Here is a 23898-nt window from a genome sequence, read left to right on the forward strand (position 1 = left end):
TGAATATAAGGCTCACCCCATAAAGTTAGAGACTGAAAACAACAAAGATGCACTGAAAATTGAGGATTTTATTGAAAAATTGACCAATAAAATGTGAAAGTGATACACTGTAACATCCTTTTTCTTTAGCCTTCCTCTAATAAGGAGGAAGTGTCCACACATGGTAGAATAGATTTCTGAAAATGTCCATATGTTCAGCCTCAAAAGCAAACAGCATCTTTTGGTCTTTATTCTAAGTGGTACAACCAAAAACACTATTAGTGAAGGTGAGTTTAGATTAGACAAAGAACACATGAAATATACAAAAAAAAAATGACATTAGGTTTTCACAATTATAAACTGTCAAAAGAAAATTTGCAGCATTATAGGAAGTTTGTTAATAAAGTTTAAATAATGTAATTAACTTTTAATGAATCAAAATCAACAAGTATATATTTAAAAAATGAACTTTTTGAATATATTATGCTTCAACTTAAGGTAGGTTTCCAGCACAGATTTATATCCACAGTTGTACTATCTGATAAAAATTGCTAGGTATCCATCAATTGCAGTTTAAAACTTAAATAAGGAGACAAAACATCAGCTGCTTGGAAAGAAAGATTATTCCCTTTGCCACAAGTTAAAGCAATAATTTGGAAGACCAGTAAAACTGAGTTTGGTTAAGGAAGAGCTCAGGGGGTTCTTTTTAAAAAGATCCCATATTTATGCCTACCAATACACTTTGCTTGGTTTCTAAGAGGACATACGGTACTTCAGAGAAGTTTCAAAAGCCTCAAAGAAAAGTCAAGTTCATGTATACTTTTGCATCAGTCTAAAATATTTAGAATGCTACTTCCTTTACACTCTTGCTTCCCACAGATGTTATATCCAACAATGACCTATAAGCATGCAAGAGGCACTTAACCTATAATCTGGCCTCTTTCTGGTTCTTCTACTGCGATACTTTAGCACAGTTTGCATGAATGCTGCTTCACAATGCACCCCCCACCCTGCTTTCCCAATACCCTTGTGAGATAAAAAAATCCTTGAGAAAGATTCAAATGTTCTCCAGGACACAGTAATAATGCCCAACTGAAGTTCCTAGCTGTGACACTGCTATGTCAGAAAATATAAGTGCTTAACTACTAAGTGCCAAATAATTTGGATTCATTTATCTCTACTCTTCTTTAATTACCAAGTATCAAAATCTCAGATCCAAGACTTCCTAATCTAGCGGTAAACTCTTGGGAATATTACTGCGGGCATGGAGCTCCCTTTACTGAGGTGTTTTTTCCCCCAGAGTCAATGTACAACATTCCTATTGCATGGGTTGCTAAACTACCTGAATTGACATATCAGGAGCTTGATGCATACCAGAGATCTGCTTGTATATGCATCTGCTTGCAGACGTTTTGCCAGCAACAATGGGTGCTGCTTCTTCCTGAAAATCCACTATTGGAACAAAACTAAACTCCCTTTATGTAGCTACAATTTTTTGTAATGGGATGAAATACAACATAAACTGAAATCTTTAAAGTAGGGGTGTAACAGAATAACATTGCTCACGAAATCATTGCTCCGAAATCACTTCTGACCTCCAAAATGGTGCAGCACCTCCACCCGGTTTAAGCCCTTCTTCACAGAAGGACGCAAGGTCGTAACTTGAACAGCACAAAGTTCATTGTTTTTTGTTACCATGAAAGGAGACCCACTTGCTAGACATTAGTCTGACAGTTCATGGGCTAACATTTATTTTAGTAGAACTCGATAAAAACAACTTTGGCATTATTTATCCAGTAATTTTACATATATAGGAGATGACCAATTGCATATTTCCACAGTTTAGTGGCCATCACCTATCAAGCCCATACCATACACCATTCATTGGTGTGAGAACAGCATTGTAAATATCATTTTAAGCATCTCAGCTGTTTTATGAAATACTCCCAGGATGGGTAACATGAAGTGTCAAGCACCTTCAAATCCAATGTCTCCTACAGAAATTATCTGGCAGGGGAAACACCATGATTTTTTTATATATATATAAAAAATATTGACAAAACAGCTCTGCCTTCAAAGTTCATATTCTATTTACAGGCAGACAATATCCTCTGACAGTGGATACTGGTAGTGAAATGGAACTTTCCACAATATGGCAGCTACAATGATATACTAAGCCAGCAGAACTGTCAGTCTTCACGGTCAACATCACTCAGGATTGAAGCTTTAACCAAATTTACAGTATTTGTTGAATTGGGCCCAACATTTGGGCCCCTATTTTAGGTCATGAAGATTTTTTTTCTTGTGAGTTTCCTCTCTGCACACTGCAACAGTACAAAGCTATAGGACTTGGGAATATGCTTGAAACCTTTTTCCTGGCAAAGGTTATGTGGCTCATGAGTCTGGTTTTACTGTGCACTGTGACTCACCTCGGCCCATTTGACATTCCAAGTTATCACCAGCACTGAGTGTGTTAACTAGCATGGTGGCTTAAGTCTGAAAGTAACTTGAGCAGTTTCCAAAAGAAGAAAAAAATGACTAGACTGCACAAAGAATATACCTTTGAAAATATTTACATTTCTGTACATTTACACATCACTGGAAGCTAATAAGCCTTGGAATACAAATGAACATAGTACTGACAATTCTGGACACATTCTTTCCAGTAGAGCAAAAAAGGCTAGTTTCTCTTCAAGTTTCATACAGTGGAACCATATGAAGATTCTAATTTTTTTTATTAAAAAAACAACCCTTCTGAATAAAAATGAACATTCTTCTTTCTGTAGCTACCCATGATGGAAATACCTTAATTATTCTTGTACTTTCATTTTTGTACACTCCATCCCCAATCTATTGCAATCCCTATTCACATCTAGGTTTGCACTTTGGGAAATGAAAGCGTAAACCAAGATTATTGTAGTAATATATTCAATATATTCCCAAATACTACTGGATAACAAATACAAGTTTAGTAGGTTTGATGGGCAGCTTTCATGGCTCTGAGGAACCCAAAAGAATGTCAGCGATTCAACCTGTGGGCTGTTTAATAATCTCTAAGCATGCTCTCCAACGAACACAGCAAGGACATTTCAACCAGCTTGGTTGGGAGGGCAGAGGGGATATCTGCAGATTTATATAAGATTAGTAACAACTTTCATTGGAGAAATGATAGGTTGCCGGGGGGGGGGGTGGAGAATATGAATAGCACCACAATGAATTGCACTAAGGTGCTAAAGGAGGTACCTTATTCCCTGCAGAGTGAAGGCTCTAGTTCTGAAACGTATTGCAGTAAATGAATGCAACTGTTTAAATGCTTACCATTTGGTTCATTCGTCTGCAGAAAATCAATTCCTTCTACTATATGCTCAATTTACTGAACAAATATTACAGAATTTACAATATATGAAAACAAAGCTCGAAGGAAGGTTATAAGAGCAGCTTAAGTAAGATGGGTATTTTAAAGGGCTAATAGCCAGGTAAGACATTTTAGTTCTTTATGCTAATGGTCCAAGGGTGCTTTTATTACCGAGAAACATAAAAAAATTAAGAACAAATTACAGTCCTTATAGCTGTTATGTAAGTTTTCGGGGGGGGGGGCAGGGGGAACTTACTGAGGTGCCAGGCTATCATGCTTGCAGGTCTGGATGTATAAATGCATGTGACACAGCAGGAGACCAGCTTTTGTTTAGACACTAGGTGGATGCTTGCTATATGGTACAACTGACTGAGATTCACGGTGTGTTCCCTTTCTGGTTTCATTTTAGCGAGTTCTGTCCCTTCGTACTTCACCCACTTTTAGACAGATGTCTGTGGGCCACCTGCATCCTCTCTCTCCTGTCTCCTTGTGGCATGCTGGTATTTTCTTTTTATTTACTGCTAACTTTCCAGTTAAGTTAGAGATCAGGAAAGCGGCTAGGGTCCTCCTTGTAGTCATCAGGAACAGTGAAGATGGATTCATCAAACTCATCATAGCGAAACTCCTGAAAAGTCACAGTGGCTGTGATGGTTGGAAATACAGGTATATCTAGGAAGAACAGAGCAAAGGATTGGGAGGTTAGAAAAGGCACAATGCACAATGGAAAAGGGCATTTCTGTGGCAGAAAAGGATTCACCAGCCACTTGCTCAACTTCCTGGTAATTTGGCTGGAACAGCGTGTCAGAGGAGCGGTTGGAGGCAGAGTTGTTCTGGTCCTTTCTGGAGGGATATATGTAAATTGTTTTTAACTTATTGTAAAGTAGCTTGAGATTGCTTGCCCTAAAGGGCAGAGTGAAAATATATTTTAAAAAATCTTCATTGCCCAGCTCTGTTCACACTTCTAGCAAATACTTGCACTCCTCACTGTTCTCATTTGTTAAGAAAAGAGCACAATGTTAGCCTCCAACCATGTTAAAGCACTGACAAACTCGGTGTAACTCTGTACCATCATAACACAGCAAATCCCTGGGCACTGACTGTGTGACTTCTGTGTTTTCTATGACACCCGGTAAGCTTCTGCAGAAACTTTGGGTAGCAGGCAGACGAATTTTGTTCACGAGGGCTGACGTCTTGAAAACTGAATCAGTGCTTGTGGTGTAGAGTGGTGCCCCGCAAGACGAATGCCTCGCAAGACGAAAAACCCGCAAGACGAAAGGGTTTTTCGGTTTTTGCGACGCTTCGCTAGACGATTTTCCCTATGGGCTTGCTTCGCAAGACGAAAGCCCATAGGGAAATCTCCGGGGACCTCTTTTAAATGCTGGCGGTGGGGAGCAAAGCCTTTCCACCCCCTCCGGACTTCAGAAGAGGTCCAGGAAGGCCGGCGGGGGCGAAAGGCTTTGCTCCCCACCGCCAGCATTTTAAAAGCAGTCCGGGATAGCAGGGAAGCACTTCCCGCTATCCCGGACGGCTTTTGAAGGCAGGCGGGGGGGAGCAAAGACTTTTGCCCCCCGCCAGCCTTCAGAAGAGGTCCAGGACCTCTTCCGAAGGCGGGCGGGGGGCAAAAGTCTTTGTCCCCCCTGCCTGCCTAACCGGGGGCTTTTAAATCGCCCCGGGACTGTCCCGGGGCGATTTAAAAGCCCCCGGACGGCTTTTGAAGGCAGGCGGGGGGGAGCAAAGACTTTCGCCCCCCGCTGGCCTTCAGAAGAGGTCCTGGACCTCTTCTGAAGGCTGGCGGGGGGCAAAAGTCTTTGCTCCCCCCTGCCTGCCTTCCCGGGAGAGCGGGAAGGCAGCGCTGCTTCTCCGCTCTCCCGGAAGGCAGGCGGGGGGAAGCAAAGACTTTCGCCCCCCGCCGGCCTTCAGAAGAGGTCGGGGGACAGACTGTCCCAGGACCTGGTCTGAAGGCGGTTTCCATAGGAACGCATTAATTGATTTTTAATGCATTCCTATGGGAAACCGTGCTTCGCAAGACGAAAAACTCGCAAGACGAAAAGACTTGCGGAACGAATTAATTTCGTCTTGCGAGGCACCACTGTATGTTCATCCCATTTTTGGATTTTGGATAAATAGTTCTGCAGGTTTTTGTATATTTGGGAAAACCTAATAGCCTGCTTTATCAGAGGGGACAAGGCCCTAAGATATTAAACCACGTTTGCCTCTCTTGTGAAATGCTGGCTGTCTCCAGCCTTACTCTATTGCCGCACTTCTCATTGGCCAAAATAGTTTTGAAGTAAGACTATGAAGAAAACAAGTGATTTTCATGAGAGACTATGGGCATGCAGAAAAGGGTTAATCTCCCTTCCATATACACTGTATCTCCAAATGCTAAATGTGTTTCCTACGTTGCCTACTCATGCAATAACTTCACTTTCTATTATTGTGTACTTTCCACTCAGTACACTATGAAATGGCATGCTAGTTTCACTCCAGCATCTGACTATCTTCCTGCTAAAGCCTGAGCGACAGCCCACTGCATTTCTCACCACAAAGATTAAAAGGCTTTTCAATACAATCCATGTTCTTGGCAGACCAGACAGTCCCTTTTAATTGATGAAATACACTTCGACAGCTCACCTAACTTTACAGGAAAACCCGGTGGTAGTTTCATCTGCACAAACTCCCGCAGTTTGTTAAAGTGCTTGAAGGGTGCAATTACTTCTAAAACATTCAATAACCTGGGGGGGAAACACACACATGTAACAATTTCATCTCTTAGCAGCTTTAGGATTTACCCACACACTCCTAATCAGCGCACTGTAAGAAAAAGAGGTGTCATCTCAGCAAATCACTGCAAACTGAGCCAAGACACATGCCGAGGGAAAGACGCTATTGTTCATGGCCACTGAATCAAATCAAGTAATTACACTGAACCATTTTTGTTAGCACAATGCAGGTTAAGCAAGAGTAAGCTAAATAGTCCGGCATAACCTTGGTCCAATGCAGCTCAGAGACAGTCACAACTGAGCATTCAAACTGCAGCGAGCTTCAAATGACTTGGTAGGAGGATTTCCAGATTGTTTCTCCTTTGGGTAAAACTGAGTTTTAGCACTCATTTATTTTATGTTAGGTGAGTTTTAAATCTCAGGATTTCAATAGGTTTCGAAACTTAAACTTATTAAGAACTCCGGTAGTAAAGCGTCAAGCTTAAAACAAGCTTCCTTTTGAATCGTAACAGGAAGAATCTTCCAAAATTCCAGTTTAGGAACTTTTCTTTATAGATGTCGGAAAACTTCCCATCAGGGCACACAAATAATAAAAGATCTAGAAAAGCATCACACTTCAAAAACTAGACATTTACAAGTCACTATATATTCCGAATATCTCATTAATTTTTTTCACATCTCCTCCACAGCATCTATGTAAGTGGCTAACTTATTCAGATCATAAGTAGAGCGAATGTACTAGTATGGGTACACTGCTGAAAGGATTTCAGAACCCAACATGTTGCTTACAAGACCTCCAGTGCCCATTCTTGCAGGGGTTCCTTAACTTCCATAACTTCAACCCCACCCTTTCGATTCCTATTCCTTGTCCCACAATCCTCCTAGCCAAAGTTCAACCTCCTTCACCCCAGATTTTTCTTCTACTTGAAAAAGTTGCCAAAACATGGAAAGCTCTTTGGCTCTTAGATGCAGAATAAATCATACACACTTCATTTTTTTATATAGATTTGAGAACAGAATACAGAGGACTTGAGACATCTGGATAAAATCTGAGAACTTTACATTTAAGAATATTGGAGAAACTACAAAAGAATTGGATCATTGTAGAGGTGAACCTATGGCAGGCAACATGTTTTCCCATTTATTCTATGACAATGTATTATACTGCAGTCTTTGGAACAAGCAAAAATTTATACATATCAGCGTATTTTAGCTAAATCACATGCCCTTTCACAAACTTTTGTAGTGGACAGTTTGAGACTTACGATTCAATTCCTAGAGGAAATTCTTGGCTCATGGCTATTGTGGCTTTAAATGTTTTCTTGCTTTCTTTGCAGACCAGTTCCCTACCCAAATGAGGTGCTCTAAGTTAAAGAAAATAAAAATTAAAACCTCCCTAGAGACATAATTTATAAAAACAATAAGAAATTGGAATGCATTTCTCTTGTGCAGGAAAACAAGTTGACAGAAGTTGTTTAATGATGCCTGGAAGAGTTCAGATAGCAAAAACTGCCCAAGCGGGCAAGCTGCTCAGGCACTAACAGATTAAAGCAACTGAATAGAAGTCTGTAGAAAAGAGAAAAATATAAATACACATACACACTTTGGCCGGATGATTTCACAAAGTTAAGAATCTAGGACTAGGATCTAAAAAGCTATTCAGATGAGCCCAAGGGGAATTTGTCTTTTGACTTTGAAGAGCAAACCCTCATACCGTTTCAAAAACATTTTGCAAGTGTGGCATGGAGCCCAATGGTCATGATAACTAGTTTAACAGTTCTTTCCATACTGGCCGTGGGACACTAAAATGGAAATAGTGTGGAAGCCTTAAAAAGGGGGTGGGGGAGAGAAGGAATAGATACCAGCATGTTACTTTCTAATTTCTGTGATCAAACAACTTCTGCTGGACCAATGTGTAAATATGGAAGAAATTCATACTGAAACAGACTGTCTTCCTTGAGTGCAATTTTGTTTAGAAACTTAGAACTGTTCTTTAATATTTACATTTAAACTTGTACATTTGGGATTGGATCTAGAGTTATCTTTCTACAAAGAAAAGGGCTCCCTCAAATCTTGGAAGGAAGTGAGATCCAGCAAAAAGTCTCATTAGAGTTCACTCTTCCTCATGAAGCCCACAGTGCCCTGTCCCGTGGTGGGATAATGTTTGGGTGTCTCCCACTCTCCACAGCATCTTCCCATGGGGCCGTGGAAGGGTGGGAGGAACTGGCAAAAATGCCTCCCCCATCCTCTCCAATTGGAGAAGCTGCTGGAAAGCTGGAGCTAACCCTCTGAATAGTGTTAAGAAAGATATCACACTCCAAAATTTACAAGTAAGGACATGCTGAGGCACCCGAAAAATATCCAGAGTCATCCAAAGCTCTCCAAGTCCATCAATATTAGAGACTTGTCATCTTGTGTTTAGTCAAGCGTTCATGACCATTTCACCCCAAACCCACTGAGGTCCAAAATGAAGAGACCACTTCTGATTTGGTCAAGCATGTGAAAAAGTAAAAACTACGAGGCATATATAATCAGTTTAAGATGTCATTAAAACAAAGACAATATCATGAGTTGAGGGTTAAACAGCAGTGTTGTCACAGTTAAAATCTAGGATGAAAAAGCCTTTGATTTGATGCCACTAATACTGACCAAATTCGAGATAGCTGCTTTAGCTCTAGTAATGACAATAACATGTGCATGGAATAGGAGTTTCATTCAACAGCATTCTGACATGCACATCCCCGTCTACACACATTATCAAATCATCCTTCAAAAGCTGTTTGCTATAGGGTGCGGAACGCTGCTTTTCACGAAACCATTTGGAGCTCAGGAGTAGTTTCATGGATCTCTGGATAAGCAGATCTTATCATACTACTTTTCTTCAAGATAAATCACACCGAATATAAAGGACATATCTGATTCCCATGAGAAAGGGACTGATTTTACACCATTGAAATCAATGGGACCTAAACGCCTTGGGGTCAGTCTGTACAATCTAAAACCTGTGTGTGCAACTTTAAGCAGACATTTCTATTTTCAAATTAATAAGGCTTTACTGCAGCAATAGGATTTCATATATTCATCTTTGTTCTCAATTCTATACTAAACATTTCAAATGAGTACCTATGAGGTGAGCCAAGGACAGCACCTTATGCAATAAATTTGGATGCCATGGCTGGTTTCATAGATAATTAAATTTCACAGATGTGCACTTTTAAACCCCAATAAAGGCCCAGAGCAGATGATATTTGATTCCTTCATGCATTCTGATTGAAAAGATACTCTCATTGCAGAAATTGCTTGTATGCGTTGAATGAAAATAAACTAATATATAAAACTAAATATACTGAAAAACACAATTTTAATAAAAATAGATGTCTAAGGACAGTCTCACAACAGTCTTTCAAAAGTTTCAACAGAAGACGTCTCAAAAGTTTCAAAAGTAAAGTTTATCAATAGTCTTTCAAAAGTGCTTGCCAAACACAAAACTGCTTTACAGCAGCATTGTGAGGTTGTATAAACCAAACCAGTGATTATAGTACAGCGGTACCTCTGGTTAAGAACTTAATTCGTTCTGGAGGTCCGTTCTTAACCTGAAACTGTTCTTAACCTGAAGCACCACTTTAGCTAATGGGGCCTCCTGCTGCTGCCACGCAGCCGGAGCACGATTTCTGTTCTCATCCTGAAGCAAAGTTCTTAACCTGAAGCACTATTTCTGGGTTAGTGGAGTCTGTAACCTGAAGCGTATGTAACCTGAGGTACCACTGTAATGCCAAATAAAATACACATGTAGGATTTAACCCAGAAATTACAGACACTATGGTCTTCTGCTCATGGAAGGGACCCTGATTCAGTCAAAACTCATGCCTGGTGAAAAGAAAAGGTAACATTCACCAGTTCCTCCTTCCCACTGAAGCCTGCAGCGCCACCTCCTACAACAGGGGTCAGCAAACTAAGGCCCCTGAGCCAGATCAGGCCCACTTGGGTCCTAAATCCGGCCTATGCCGCAAAACCGGAACCTGTTGCAAGGCCGAGACTCCCAGCGATGGTGGCGGTGGCTCTGCCCCTCAAACGCCTGGTTTACCTCAGCTGCGTTTGATTGGCAGAGACGTCCCCCATGCCGCACTGAGGTAAACTAGGCACAGCGCTTGATTGGTAAAGCCTTCACCACTCGGCCTCTTCCTCTTATCGCCATCGCCGGGAATCTTGGCTTCGTGGCGGGTTCCGGCTTCATGGCATGGCCTCTTACTCCTGCCACCACCGCCCTGGTGCTCCTGTGGGCCAGAGAGCGGAGCGGACAAGCTCACTCTGCCTACCCACGAGAAACGATGGCGGGGAGGAGGACTACTTGCCCCCCTTGCTTCTTCTTCCAGCTCTCCCACCCCAGGTGCTGCTTCTCTGGCCCGCCACAAGGTCTGAGGGATAGTGGACCAGCCCACAGCTAAGGTCCTCCTGGGCGACATTTCACAGGACAAAGGGAAAGGAGGAATCGGTGAAAAATAATCTCCCTCCTCCCAGTGGAGTGTCTCGTGAAAAGAACTCAATTCATGCCAAGCCCTGATACAACCCATTATGTTTTGAAAACGACATTAAGTATATACATAGCAACGGCTATATACACACACTATATGTATTTAATACTCACTTTCCATTTTCAGCAGATATGTACTCCTCCCATGTAATTGTGTTTGGTGGAGGTGGAGTAAGAGACTGCCTCCTGACAGGCTGTTAAAGAAAACAAATGGGAATTATTTGTAAATCAAAGCACTTTACTACTTAGTAGGCTACCATCATCTCGTCTAAAAGAACATCTGTGTCTCATGCTTCCTCCAACATTTGCCAATCTGAAGAAGAGTAAATTGGGGCTAATCCAAAATTGGAACACTGCACTCCTGACAAATGAACAGCAGCCAGTCATTTAGACATGAAACAGAAATGTACACCTTAGCATGCCTGAAGAGCTGCGTAAAAAAAATGTAAGCATTTCTTAAGGATAGCCACCTGCAAAATACTTTTTGTCTCCCCCAGATAAATCACAAGCATCAAGACAAGAGCAAACCTTGGCTATAACTCCTGGACTGTCTGGAACAAGACAAACCATGTGCCTAGGTTTGGCTGTAACGCTAAGGCAGACCATGGCTTAAGCTCTAGCTGGTGTGGCAGCCAGAGGACTGGCAGTGGACCGAAGTGGTGACAATTTCTGCTGTGAGTACCTGCACACTTGCACATTCACGCTCAGCAATGGCTTGGCTTAGCATTACATGTGAACTAGGCCAGCAAAAGGCCATCTGTTGTTAAATGTTCAATTTAAACAGAACTTTTAACTGTACCTCAAAATTTTGTTCCATCAAGTTTCCACCTTTACTCAAGCTTTCCATAATAGCCTTGTTTCGAAGAATATCTTCCTCGCTGAGATGTTCCCGTCTTTTCCTTGATTCTAAGACAAGTCCATTAACCAGGTAGAAGTCTGCCAAAAAGTTTCCTACCCTTTCCTGCAAACACACAAAAAATAAAACACATGAAGTATTTGAGCCAAAATGCAAAACGTCTACTGAAACTCATCTAGTCTTTTCATTTGTTGTCTACCTGCCAACTGCTTATATTCTTAACCCTAATGTCACATTTTCATATATTTCACTCGCTTTTCCTATAACCCTAACATTTAACATCCTCCCTTCTCCCAATCTGGATGACTGGGAAAGCAAAACTGACAGCCTATATGTTTGTCCCACATTTCACCTGCCTTGCAGACGTCTTCCCTGGGGCACACTAGCACAGGATGGATGGATGTCTTAAAATAGTTATTAAAAAGTCTTACTGTTTTATCTTCTCGAAAAAGCCATCCTGTTTGGGCACGTGTGAAGGTGATTGATTTGGTTGATAATGTTGCTGAATAAATATCGCTGCTCATCAAAATGTCAACTTCCTCCTCTGTTTCCATCTCAGATTCCTGAAAAAAAGCAAGAATATTAATTGTGGTTTGGGTTTTTTCCAAATTGTTTGAACAGATTTGTTATCCTCTCCCTGTCCAATTTCTGCCTGAAATAAATAGAAGCCTTCCAGTAATTATTCCATTAGGTAGCAGCCTTAACCACTGTGAGTATGAGTAGACCATATCTCCCACTGATACACATTCTCAGGTACAAGATTACTCTCCATTTGATTTCAGCTTCTTTCTAAAGCTATGCATTCACATGTTGCCTTTGGAAACCTTCCACGTAAAGTAGTCTTCTGCGGCCTTCTGATTTCTCAGACCCTAGATGTACATCGTATTACTGTCACTGCTACATAAGTAATAAATATATTTTGGGAGGACATTAGCAATCTATATGGGAAAGGAGTTTAATATTGTTTGCAGCAGAACTGTTAAGCAACTAGGTATCCTGCAAAGCAATACTAAACATAAGAGAAAAAACGGCAGTGGAATTATAGCCCTCCTCCATACATGTCTACTGTGTTCAATGGAAGCGTTCCCAAGTAAGGGCACAGAGGACTGCAGCCTTACATGTCTGATACCAGACTGACAATATCTTGCAACTACCTTGTACACTTTTTAAGCAAGTCATTTATTTGGTGCACAAAACAGCAGGAAACATATTTTGCTTTGTTTTTGAGTAACATTGTGAAAGATTTTACTAGCCAGTGCTGCAGCTTACCTCGTGATGTATTCGCTGGTAAACTTTTTGTTCGTTGTCTAAAACTACAAAGGATTCAGAGGGTGCAGCATCACCGTTGAAAATGAAGCTCAAGTCCCCTCGTTGGCACTTCATGTCAGTAAAATCTATGAGTGTTGTGTCAAGCCTGGGGGAGGGGGGAACATTCCAATACTTCAGCTGATCCAGAATATTAGTTCACAAAATTGTACTAATAACCAATGAGATTTGATTATTTTTTTTAGAAGCAAGATTTGAAACAGAGATCAGCCCTGTTTGGGTGTGCTATCTGTGTGCAAAGGCAACATACAAGCAGGGATGAGTGTGCTAAGATCTGCCCCCTGCATTACTCTGCCCATCACCCTCCAAAAGAGGGTAAGGTATGAAGCAGGGAGCCTCCTCTACTCATGGAGTAAACTTACTACTCATGGAGTAATTTAGAACCCTGCACAACTGGGGTCGCCTACAACCCTCGAAATGACTTTTAACCATCCGCTGAATGGGGTGGGCTAAAATGTGACAGAAGGCAGCAAAAACTGTGTGGCCACCTTCAGCGAGAAGAGCTTCTGCTCACAGAAGATGCCTCTACCCAATTTTCAGCAATCATTTCTCTTGCCTGCTTTCCCCACAGCATCCTGTGCTAGAGCCCAGCGAGGTCTCCTGACTGCTGGGAGAGGCAGGGATGAGACAGCTCACTCCCTTCTATGCGCATTTCATTGCATACAACCCAAAATATACAACAAGATCTTGTCCTTTCAAATCTTTTGAGTCTCTGCCAAAAGAAAAGAGAAAATATTCCTACAACAGAGAACTTCTGCCACTACTACTATGCAAGTTCTGTTCAGAGAATTCTAGTGAATTCACAAGATCAGAGCAGGTAAGTCTGAGAAGTTTAGCTTTAGCAGAAGAACAAACTTGCTGATGGTACATGTCTGAATAGGGAATTCCTGTATATGAAAAATTCTCCACACACAGTACAATAAGGTGAATTTTAACAGCTAACAGTAGGGCTAAAATCTCACTCAGTTAAGAAGGTAGTGCAAAATTTCCATTAGATTAAGAATGTAGCCAGACTAAAAAGTTTATTTTGCTTCTTTCAGTATTACACAGAATATATATTCCATTTAATTTAAAAGTTAGCAAGACGTGGAATTTTCCCTTTGACAAAAACCTGCTTAAATAGCAACATCTTTCGTTAAATGGAACCCAAAGTCATCTTGACTTGTTTAGAATCATCCAATCACGTAACAGGCAGTTATGCCAATATTTGGCTACAGGTGTTTGTTTTAGAAGCAGCCATGCAATATTCACAGGATTTAAGGAGACAGTGCTGAAGATGGCCCCTAAGCAAGCACTAGCCTTAAAAAGTCAAATACGTAATTCACAAAGGGGTAGAGCGAGCCACTTTACAGAATAAATCTTATTCATCATTTGTCCAGTTGAGAGCTGAGAACATTAATAGTGAGAGAATCATGACTCTCAACAAAAGGCATTTCATTAATGAGTTAATAGTCAGCTCACACTAACATCACATCACAGCACCTGGAATAAAGCAGCAAAACATGCACAACTCCATTTATCTGGAGATTCCCAATTATGAGCAGGCCAACAATGTAAACACAGCTATGCAGACCACTGGTAACTCTTGTACAGTTGTCTTCTTTAAATAATGTTTTATTTGTAATAAACTCCAATACTTGTAGAGTTTCTTTAAGAAGTTGGAGCTCATGAGCCCAACTCCACACCAGCAGGGGGCTGTGCAATTTTCCCTCTTAGTTGCAACTCCTTACACTATGTTAGATGCCACTCTGCATGGCAACGTTTTGGAACATTAAGGCGACTGCAAAGGAAACACAGATCAAAAGGCTCTGTGAATGGGCAGTGCATGGCCTCTACATCTTATGCTCCTCACCCACATCACAACAGGGTATGAAATTTGGAAATGCATGAAGACATTGGCAATAGAATTAAAACTCAATATGTTAACATCATTACATTTAGTACAGTCCAGGGATGGGTAATTTGTAGTCCTTCAGATGTTGTTAACTACAACTCACATCAACCCCAGTAAGCATGGCTAGCAGTAAAGGATCATGGGAGTCGAATTCCAGTAGCATCTGGAGGGCCACAGGTTTCCCATCCCTGGTGTAACCCTTCAAAGGTGAAGACTATTCTTACCTGATATTTATACCTTGTTTGTATATTTTACATGCATCAGAAGGCAGGATTCGGGAAAGTAAAGGCACTGCATTTAGGGTAAAAACGACACCCTGTTACCATTAATGTCCTTCTAATGTATCCATTCAGCATACAGCACACAAAATAAAAACTATCAACCAAATCATATATAAACACATCCAACAAAGCAACTAAAACAGAGCCGTATGTAAAGCTATTAATCATGATAGCTGTATAGTACACCCATTGCCCACAGGCACCTTTCCTCCAAATACCAGTCACTGCGGATTAACAACATGAGAGGCCTATTGCTCCATGCCCTGCTTATTGGGTTCCTAGAGGTATCTGGTTGACCACTGTGGAAAGAAGGATTCTGGATTAGACAGGCCTTCAGTCTGATCCAGCAGCTCCACTAGAATTGAAGCCGATAGAACTGTAACTAATTTAAAGAACGTAATCTCTTCCACCAAAGAGTGGGAAAACACATTTCAGGGCATCTGCAGGAATCACCCAGCCATGAGTCCCCATGGGATCAGAGTCCCATCTGTGAACAGAAAGAACCTTTTGATTTGTGGAAGATGTCTGGATCAAACTCCAACTATGCTTGTGCTTTTGCACAACTATCTACAACAAGTTTAGTGTCATTCCAAATAGCAAGTCTGTTCTGGAGAAATAAGTATTTAGACTGGATAGCTCAGTTGGCAGAGCACAATACTCTTAATCTCAGGGTCATGGACAAAAAGATTCCTGCATTGCAGGGAGTTGGACTAGATGACGCTTGTGACCCCTTCCAACTCTACAACTATGATTTCCATAAAAATCTTTAAAATCTTACCCCAACTTTGAAAATCCCAGTGAAGTTCAAGATAGAAGTCACCTAGCTGAAGAGAAAGAGAATTTCTGTTAAATGTTAAGAAACTGATGACTACTTTCATGTCCACCCACCCAGGAAATGCTAGAAACCATAACTTTCATTTGGCCATGCTAAACTTTGGGGTAAGTGTGTATTAACTGAAGATTTGATTTGCACATCTTTCACATTAACAGCTTTTTAGAAGAAGAAGAAGAAGAAGAAGAAGAAGAAGAAGAAGAAGAAGAAGAAGAAGAAGAAGAAGAAGAAGAGTAAATTAGTCTTACTTGTTTTATCTACGGAAGTACAGAAGTAACATGATCAAAATAACAGCTCAAACTATACAATATCTGAATCAACCTAACCTCAATCAGATATAATGTATAAATTCTATTACTACAACTACAACAGCTTGGCTTCTTAAAAATGATTTTTCAAATAATAACTATTTTTTTAGCAATACATTTCTCCTTTGAAAGCAGTCAGTGTAGGTGACAATTTTTGATAGCTGCTCCTTAACCGAGAGCTTATGTTTGTAGAAAACGTCCTTCTGTGCAAGATAATAATTGCTATATGAAGCCATTCTTCTGAAGAACTAGTTATTTATGAAGCAAGGGAATCAACCATGAAATGCTAGCTAAGCTAAACAACTTTGACCCAGATCAACAAAATGAGGAACCTGTGGCACCTCTTATAGTACATGGGTGAGGGATATCTAGAAGCAGCTGGAGAACGCATGATATAACAGAAAAACTTGCTTTGAATTGGAGACACTGAGTTTATGTACCCAGTTTATGTACAAAGTTCTAAAACAGGCCTTCTCTGTCCATGGGAATTAGCATGACAAATGGAAACTGTGCAAATGCAGTTTTTCCTTGCCTCGAATGGAAACTGTCTCTCTCCTTATATCAATAATTATGGTATGTTAGGAACTGATCTCTGGCTCACAGTTTAAATGCTATTCAAATATTTTAACATATTTACAACAGCTTCCAATTTCACTGGAACTTCAAAATGCAGAAGCTACATGTAAATGAAGCATTATTAACCCAGCTTGACTTTAAAACCAAAATAGAAATGGAATTTTTTTCACAGTGAAGCTTAATTTTTAAAATCACAATTACGATCCACAGCAGAGACTTAACACTAAAACTCTACACCCGGAATTTAGAACATGCAACCCATAGGCCATATCTAGTCATCAAGCCCTTTCTCTGAGTAGGGAAGATGTCACTGCTGCAAGGTAAGTCACCTACAGGTCAGTCATTCTAAGACACAGACTAGCAAGCAATATGCAATTCAGCCAGCAATTCCCAGAAATAAAGGCCTGTGTTGAGTTTTTTGCACTTAATGAAGACACAATGGCAATCACACACAAATTGTCTGAAAAGTAATGACTCCATAATCTCCAATGTGGGTGGAAAAATCCTTACAAACTTACCTCTTTCAGAGCTTTTAATAACCGAGGTCGCTTTTCCTCAACACTTTCCCTAGACTGTTGTTTCAGTTTCCTTAGAAGTGCTGTAACTAAATAAATATACTGTAAGTCCAATGTAAAGGCAATCATGTTAAGCATCCACTAAGCTGGGAGCTGCCTTTACCTTTTGTAATGGCTGGTGGCAAAAGAGAAATCAGCATCAATTGCAGGGCCACCTCTACTGCCGGCAGAGAAGCAGCGTCGGCATCAGCACCAATTACAGGTGAGATCTTGCTGAAACCGCGCAAGATCTTGCACCCTCCACAAGATTTCACATAATTTTGGATAATACCGGTGCTGCTTCTGCAGCAGGGTGTCCATGGGGCTGCCGCTTGGGGGCTTCTGCCACCTGAGACAGCCGCCATAGTCTGCCCAATGGCAGAGGAGGCTCTGGTCAATTAGTAGCTTTTTGAGCTTTTCATTACTTAAGCAGTGTTGTCAAATAAATAAAACAAATTCAATCAAGTAAACCGACAACAGTAAGCCATATACTACCATTCAGAGACAAATATACAAAGCTTTCATAGGGGCAAGTGAAAGATCTCTGAATACCAGGTGTTTCAGTGTTACTGAAAGTGTGATCTAATCAGTAATCTGGATCGGAGATCACTAGGAGTCTCATAAACATGCACAAAGCCAACATGTGTGCTTTTCCTGAGAGTGCCTTTTGGAAATGAAGCAGTTACAGCAATGTTGTTTCCTCTTCAAAACCTCTGGCATACAATTCCCAGACTGTTTTCTGAAGGAATTTATACAGCAATTTGGGGTTTCTGTAAGGGAGTTTTCATTAAGACATTTCCAAATTCAGATACAAACATGCTCCTCTCAGCTTTGACCATAATGCTAATGCTCCTTATGCTTAAAATAATCCCTCATTTAAGTTCTGGAGCTGTACATCAACACACCATTGATCAGGCACACTCAACTGCTAACCACAGCGTAACATTTGATATGCTATATTTTACTGCACTTGTGTATAATTAAATGAATAAATCACCCACCCTGAACATCATATGTAAGTAGCAATGCAAAAGTTGTAAATACAGCTTTGGAACGTTACATGTAATAAATAAAAAATTGATACATAAGTTATATTAAGCAAGAGTAGCTTGCATTTTAAATCAAACTCTCAGTAATTTGTGCCAAATAAAACCAAAAGTTTATATTTGAACTGAAAATGATATTCATTAGTCATGAAAGACTTTATCTTTACAAAAGCTCGAGAAGCAAGATAAATCAAGCAAGTCAGGTTTTTATAATTTGGGAACATTTCAGTTGAGAAGCAGGATAATGTAGCACCACCACACTGCCTTCTTAAAGAATGAGAACTCCGAACAGCATAGATTTCAACACTTGCTGGTTGACTAACTCCTACCTAACGACAACAAAAGTGCAATGCTGCTCTTGATTTAGTCATACTTATTGCTAGTGTCAGTGTTAACCTTAAACTATGATTATGACCAGGGATAATAGATGAATGAGGAGGAGAGCTCCGGTGAGCAATTCCTGATTTAATAACCACAGTTAAGTAGTAGACAGCTTTACCTCTGCATCTAACCTAGTATTGGCATTGTTGTTGTTGCAATTTATTAACTGCCTTTCACACTATGAGGTCCCAGGGTGGGCTACAGCAATTTAAAATACAATAATAAAAACAGAAAATTGGGTCCTAAATCATTTAAGGCTTGAATCACTAATGTGAGGAGCTTGAGCTGGGCCTGGAATTATCCTGGACAATCTACAGCAAAGCCTAACATGAGCACTGGCCTTAAAAAAATTATCTCAAGATTAGGTGTTCATGATCTGCACATTTCAATCACAATCTGCAGTAAGCTGATTTTAATGACTAAATGGATTTCCTGTATTTATGTCCAGACAATCAGAATGGCAGTTTCTTACTCATTTGTCTATCTCCATAGCTGATGGCTTCTGCGAGAGGACTCCATCCCTGAGCATTTTTCACTTTCACAGGAGCATTGTGGGCCAAAAGCAGGTGGGCACATTCTATAACAAAGTATGAGACAATAATTATTTTCCAAATAAGACCATCAGATTGCTTCTCTGTGGAGCCACTTACCATTTGAAAAAAATACTGACGTAAACATGTTTAGAACTTACTGAAGTTTGAGCAGCACATAAAATCAAGCTAACCAATGACCTATTTTGCATTTGAAACCATTTATGTAGCATTTGGTGCAAAGCAAAATCTTTTGGGTGGTATCTGACTAATTCATACTCATGGCTGATGTTAAGTGAACGTGATTTCAATGGGTCTGTTCTATGACTTAGTTTGCATTCTTAACTTTGTCTACTCAGAAGCAAGTCCTATTGAATTCAATGGTGGTTACTCACAGGTTAAGTGGGGTTAGTTTTGCAGCCACAGCTAGATACAACCTAGTGTTTGAATTGTATCCAAACGATGTCTTTCTGCTGACAGAAGTCTCTGATCCAATAGAGGCTTCGATCAGCAGGACAGGGAGGTAGACTTTCAACAATTCCCAGAGTCCCCTGAGTAGCGCCCCCATCACACAATCTATTCCTGGGGGTTGGGAGAAAAAGTTAGAACCTGTGGTACTATGATGATTTAGTGATTTATACCTTTAGGAACTATTTTGATTGAGCAAGTCAATCAAAAATATTTAAGAGCAGTTTCACTCCCTATGTATACACAAATAATTATGTTTCTGAGATTAACAGGAAATGGTTCAACAGTCTTGACTGCCATAGAGGAAACCTAACCTGAATCCACCATACCTAATTAAACAAAGTACACTGAGCTGATGGGATTGTTTGGCGCTGTATTTTAAGAAGGCAAACCAAGGAGACCAGTGGAAAATGAGGAATGGAGCCAACACTTATGGCTAATAGTTTTAAATTTATTGGGAATTACAAATAACTTTATATCCTATGCTACACTGCTATTCTACTTGAACAAGAAATAAAAGCTGCCTTTTTAAACAAAAAAGTAAACTCAAAACAATTTAAAATGAAACAAATATAAACCTAAAACAAAATGAAAGCCATGGCACACCTGCATCAGCACAACCAGGCACTTTCAACTACCCAAACTAAAACAAAACATGCCTCTCCCATATTGATTTCCAATGGTTTGACTTCATCCAGGCGGATGCCAAACAACATAAAAGGCAGTCAAACACATCCCACCCACCAAGGGAAGCCACAATATCTTAAAATAAGATGCTTTGGTGCCAAGACCAAATATGGGTGCAAAGGAGAGGAAGGAATCAAATAAACATGAGCAGCACAAAAATCAACAAGAGGATGAGGTAGTGACATTGGCAAAAAAAAAGAAAGAAAAAAGCACACACAATGCAAATCAGAGGAAAGATAACAGAGCATGTGGTATGAATCTTAAGGATCAGACTGAGAGGGTGAAAGCAGAAAGTGAGAGCTTCTCCCCAGCAGAAATGCTGAAAGAGTGATTAGATTAGTAGGAACAGTCAGAGAAACCTCAGGCATGCAGAGTGTCAGGCACAAGAGGGTAATCAACAGTATCAAAAGCAGTAAAGTCAAGGATAAGTAGAAAAGGGAAGACAAAGCAATTTTGCTGAGGTCATTTGACAATAGGGTACTAAGTGCAGAATACAGATTGTAGTGGATCTAGACAGAGCTGAGCCTCATAGAGTAACCAGTTTGATCCTGGAGTCTGAGGGTAAAGGGTGGAAAGGAAATTAATGGAGAACAACCGATTTCACAGTAAGGGAACAACAGACGTTAAGTGGGAAAGCACCTGCAGTGTTCTTGTTTCTAGGATCTACTATCCAAGAATCAATTCCCAGAGAATATCTGCTTTCAGTGTCGATGGTTATGACAGCAATGCCTTCAGGATAACAAATGAACTTTCCACTAAAATTACTTAACTGGCAAATGCAGGAATCTTTATGCCCAATGTTCTTCTGACTGAGCTATCCCGCAGGGTCTACATTACAAATTTCTAATAACCTGAGAATCTTCTATCCAACACCTATTTAATACTGAAAAGGCATTTCAGGAACTGGAGAGGTAGAGGGTTAGAAGCTTCCACATCTGCCAGCAACGTACACTGCATTATGTTGCACTGGCAGGACTTGAACAGAGAATGAAGGCGCTTGTGCATCTGCTAGCAGCTATTTTACCCTATATGGAAAAGCCTCTCTCATAGTCCACAGTCCCCTGTTCTACAAAAGCTCTGATATGGCCTTTGTTGATTTTAAAAGAGGGGTCAGTCTATTTCCATTATATTTTCCATTATTTCCGTTATTAATATTCTAGCTTTAGGACCAATTATTATGACTAGCCTGGTTCCTAACTTGACTGGACCTGGAGAAAATGAAATGAAGGCAGCAGCCTTCATTTATTTTTCTGAACTTTTGCAGATAGTTCTGAACAGCATCTCATAGCTTCTCTGCCTACCATACTTCATTCCAATTTATTTGGAATTTTCTCTTAAGTCACTGCAAGACAAGCAAGGGGCAATACAGACCCTTTTCTCTGTGCCCCTTCTTGTCCCTCGCAATAAAGCAATAATGGTAAGGATTCAGGACTGGGCAAGGTAGACATGTGCAGGGAACTCCCCTCTCCATAACCTTCTGAGCAGCTCTTGCCATTCAGAAGCAAAGGGCACTGAAAAGCACAAGCGTGACCATGACCCCAGCTCACAGTAAAACAGCACTGGCTGCATTTTCACAATGGGCTCTGTGAAAGAGATGTGTTTCTTCTTCATCCAACTGCAGTTCCCAACAGCCGCCACCACCATGATTTAGGGAAAGCTATGAGAAGGTGAATTCTCCCCTTCTTTGCTCTGTTATTCCCTTTTCTATGTTTTGAGAAATATGATCTGGAGGCTCTAGTTGCTACGTTTGATGCTGCATACTTTTTTAAAAAAGTGAATATAAATGAAGTCTTACCAACCTTTATGCCCCAGCATCACAGCCAGATGTAAAGGAGTGTTTCCTATTTAAATGAATAAACAAACAAAAAAGATTTAAAATCAGTAATCAGACTGAATAAAACATCAAGTTTCACGCTGATAAATGGTCCTAATATCAATTATGAGTTAAATACAGCAAACCTACTATTGTCAATTTGACAATAATGAATAAGCAGTGTTAAATCACATGACAATTCACTTTGATACATTATCTGCATTGGGTCAATCTTCAGTTTTACTCCTGGGCAATTAAGAGGACAGGAATAATTAAAGAATATTGGAAATAAAAAGAAAGAAATCAAGTGACATTCCGTCACTCTAAATTAATTAAGGCCTGTAAAGTCTCCAATGTTATCAAAACTGACGGATGTAGGTCACTACACATAAGGGATATATTCTAATAAAAAATTAAACAGCATGTTTTATTTATTCATTGCATAGATCCAGTTTTACAGACAAGGTATGTTATTAAAAGTACCTTAATGAAAACCAGAGAGCTTGAAGTCACTCAAAATACATAATTACTATAAAATATTACAGCAACAGCTTACAGTTATGTAAAAACAGAATTATGAGTATTGTATTGTTGCAATATACTTGAGCAGAATTCACACTGGACAGAGAAATCAGCTGCTTCAGAACCTTAACTTTTATTTTTATGGCAGTTAAGAAATGCAATGGCTGGAAAAATCAAAGAAGAATGAAAAGGTAAGCAGGATGCTTACCACCCTAAGGGTGGTATCCAATACTGCACTATGATGAACATACCATCTGCACAAGCATTGTAGATTGCCAGACAGAATTGTCTCCCCAATCCTTCTCTGCATGCCGTTCTTGGGTTTCTGCTGAGCCCCCCCACCCCCGGTTGCACTGGGGGAGGAGAGGCGGGAAATCTCTATTTTACAAGTGATAGTCCTTAAGCAGGGATTCCACCAATGATCACATAAAATAACCTGCCCCCCAGTTAATTATATCCATAATAATTGCCGACAGCTTGTATTTGGGTTGCAAAGAGAGCGCTACCTCTCTTTCAAATCAGAACCAGTGAAGATGGTGAAGGTCCTATGTGAGGATGGATGGCGGCTAACAGATTGAAGTTGAATCCTGACAAGACAGAAGTACTGTTTTGGGGTGACAGGAGACAGGCAGGTGTGGAGGACTTCCTGGTCCTGAATAGGGTAAATGTGCCCCTGAAGGACCAGGTGCACAACCTGTGAGTCATTTTGGACTCACAGCTGTCCATGGAGGCGCAGGTCAATTCTGTGTCCAGGGCAGCTGTTTATCAGCTCTGTCTGGTACGCAGGCTGAGACCCTACCTGCTCGCAGACTGTCTCGCCAGAGTGGTGCATGCTCTAGTTATCTCTCGCTTGGAAAACTGCAATGTGCTCTATATGAGGCTACTTTTGAAGGTAACCAACTAATCCAGAATGCAGCATCTAGACTGGTGACTGGGAGTAGCTGCTGAGACCACATAACACTGGTATTGAAAGACCTACATTGGCTCCCAGTACGTTTCCAGGCACAATTCAAAATGTTGGTGTTGACCTTTAAAGCCCTAAACAGCCTCGGTCCAGTATACCTGAAGGAGTGTCTCCACCCCCATCGTTCTTCCCGGACACTGAGGTCCAGTGCCGAGGGCCTTCTGGCAGTTCCCTCGCTGTGAGAATCCAAGTTACAGGAAACCAGGCAGAGGGCCTTCTCTGTAGTGGCACCCACCCTGTGGAACGCCCACCCACCAGATGTCAAAAAGAACAAC

General features: G+C 40.6%; 1 protein-coding gene across 1 annotated transcript in view; it reads right to left on the reverse strand.

Moving 5' to 3' along the window:
- Positions 1–48: 48 nt before the first annotated feature.
- The window catches only part of ANKRD13C (ankyrin repeat domain 13C), a 28384-nt gene continuing 4534 nt past the window's right edge, over positions 49–23898 (reverse strand). Inside the window, exons 2-13 of the mRNA XM_081916239.1 lie at positions 22124–22165; positions 19112–19216; positions 17177–17262; positions 15721–15766; positions 14886–14952; positions 12711–12855; positions 11873–12004; positions 11385–11546; positions 10700–10779; positions 7320–7418; positions 5966–6066; positions 49–4003 (exon numbers count right to left, since the gene is read on the reverse strand). Coding sequence (XP_081772365.1) covers positions 3873–4003; positions 5966–6066; positions 7320–7418; positions 10700–10779; positions 11385–11546; positions 11873–12004; positions 12711–12855; positions 14886–14952; positions 15721–15766; positions 17177–17262; positions 19112–19216; positions 22124–22165 — 1196 coding nt within the window. The 3' untranslated portion in view covers positions 49–3872. The remainder of the gene's footprint in view (positions 4004–5965; positions 6067–7319; positions 7419–10699; positions 10780–11384; positions 11547–11872; positions 12005–12710; positions 12856–14885; positions 14953–15720; positions 15767–17176; positions 17263–19111; positions 19217–22123; positions 22166–23898) is intronic.

The sequence above is a fragment of the Podarcis melisellensis genome, assembly GCF_964234715.1.
Source record: "Podarcis melisellensis genome assembly, chromosome: 6".
Taxonomy (NCBI): Eukaryota; Metazoa; Chordata; class Lepidosauria; order Squamata; family Lacertidae; genus Podarcis; species Podarcis melisellensis.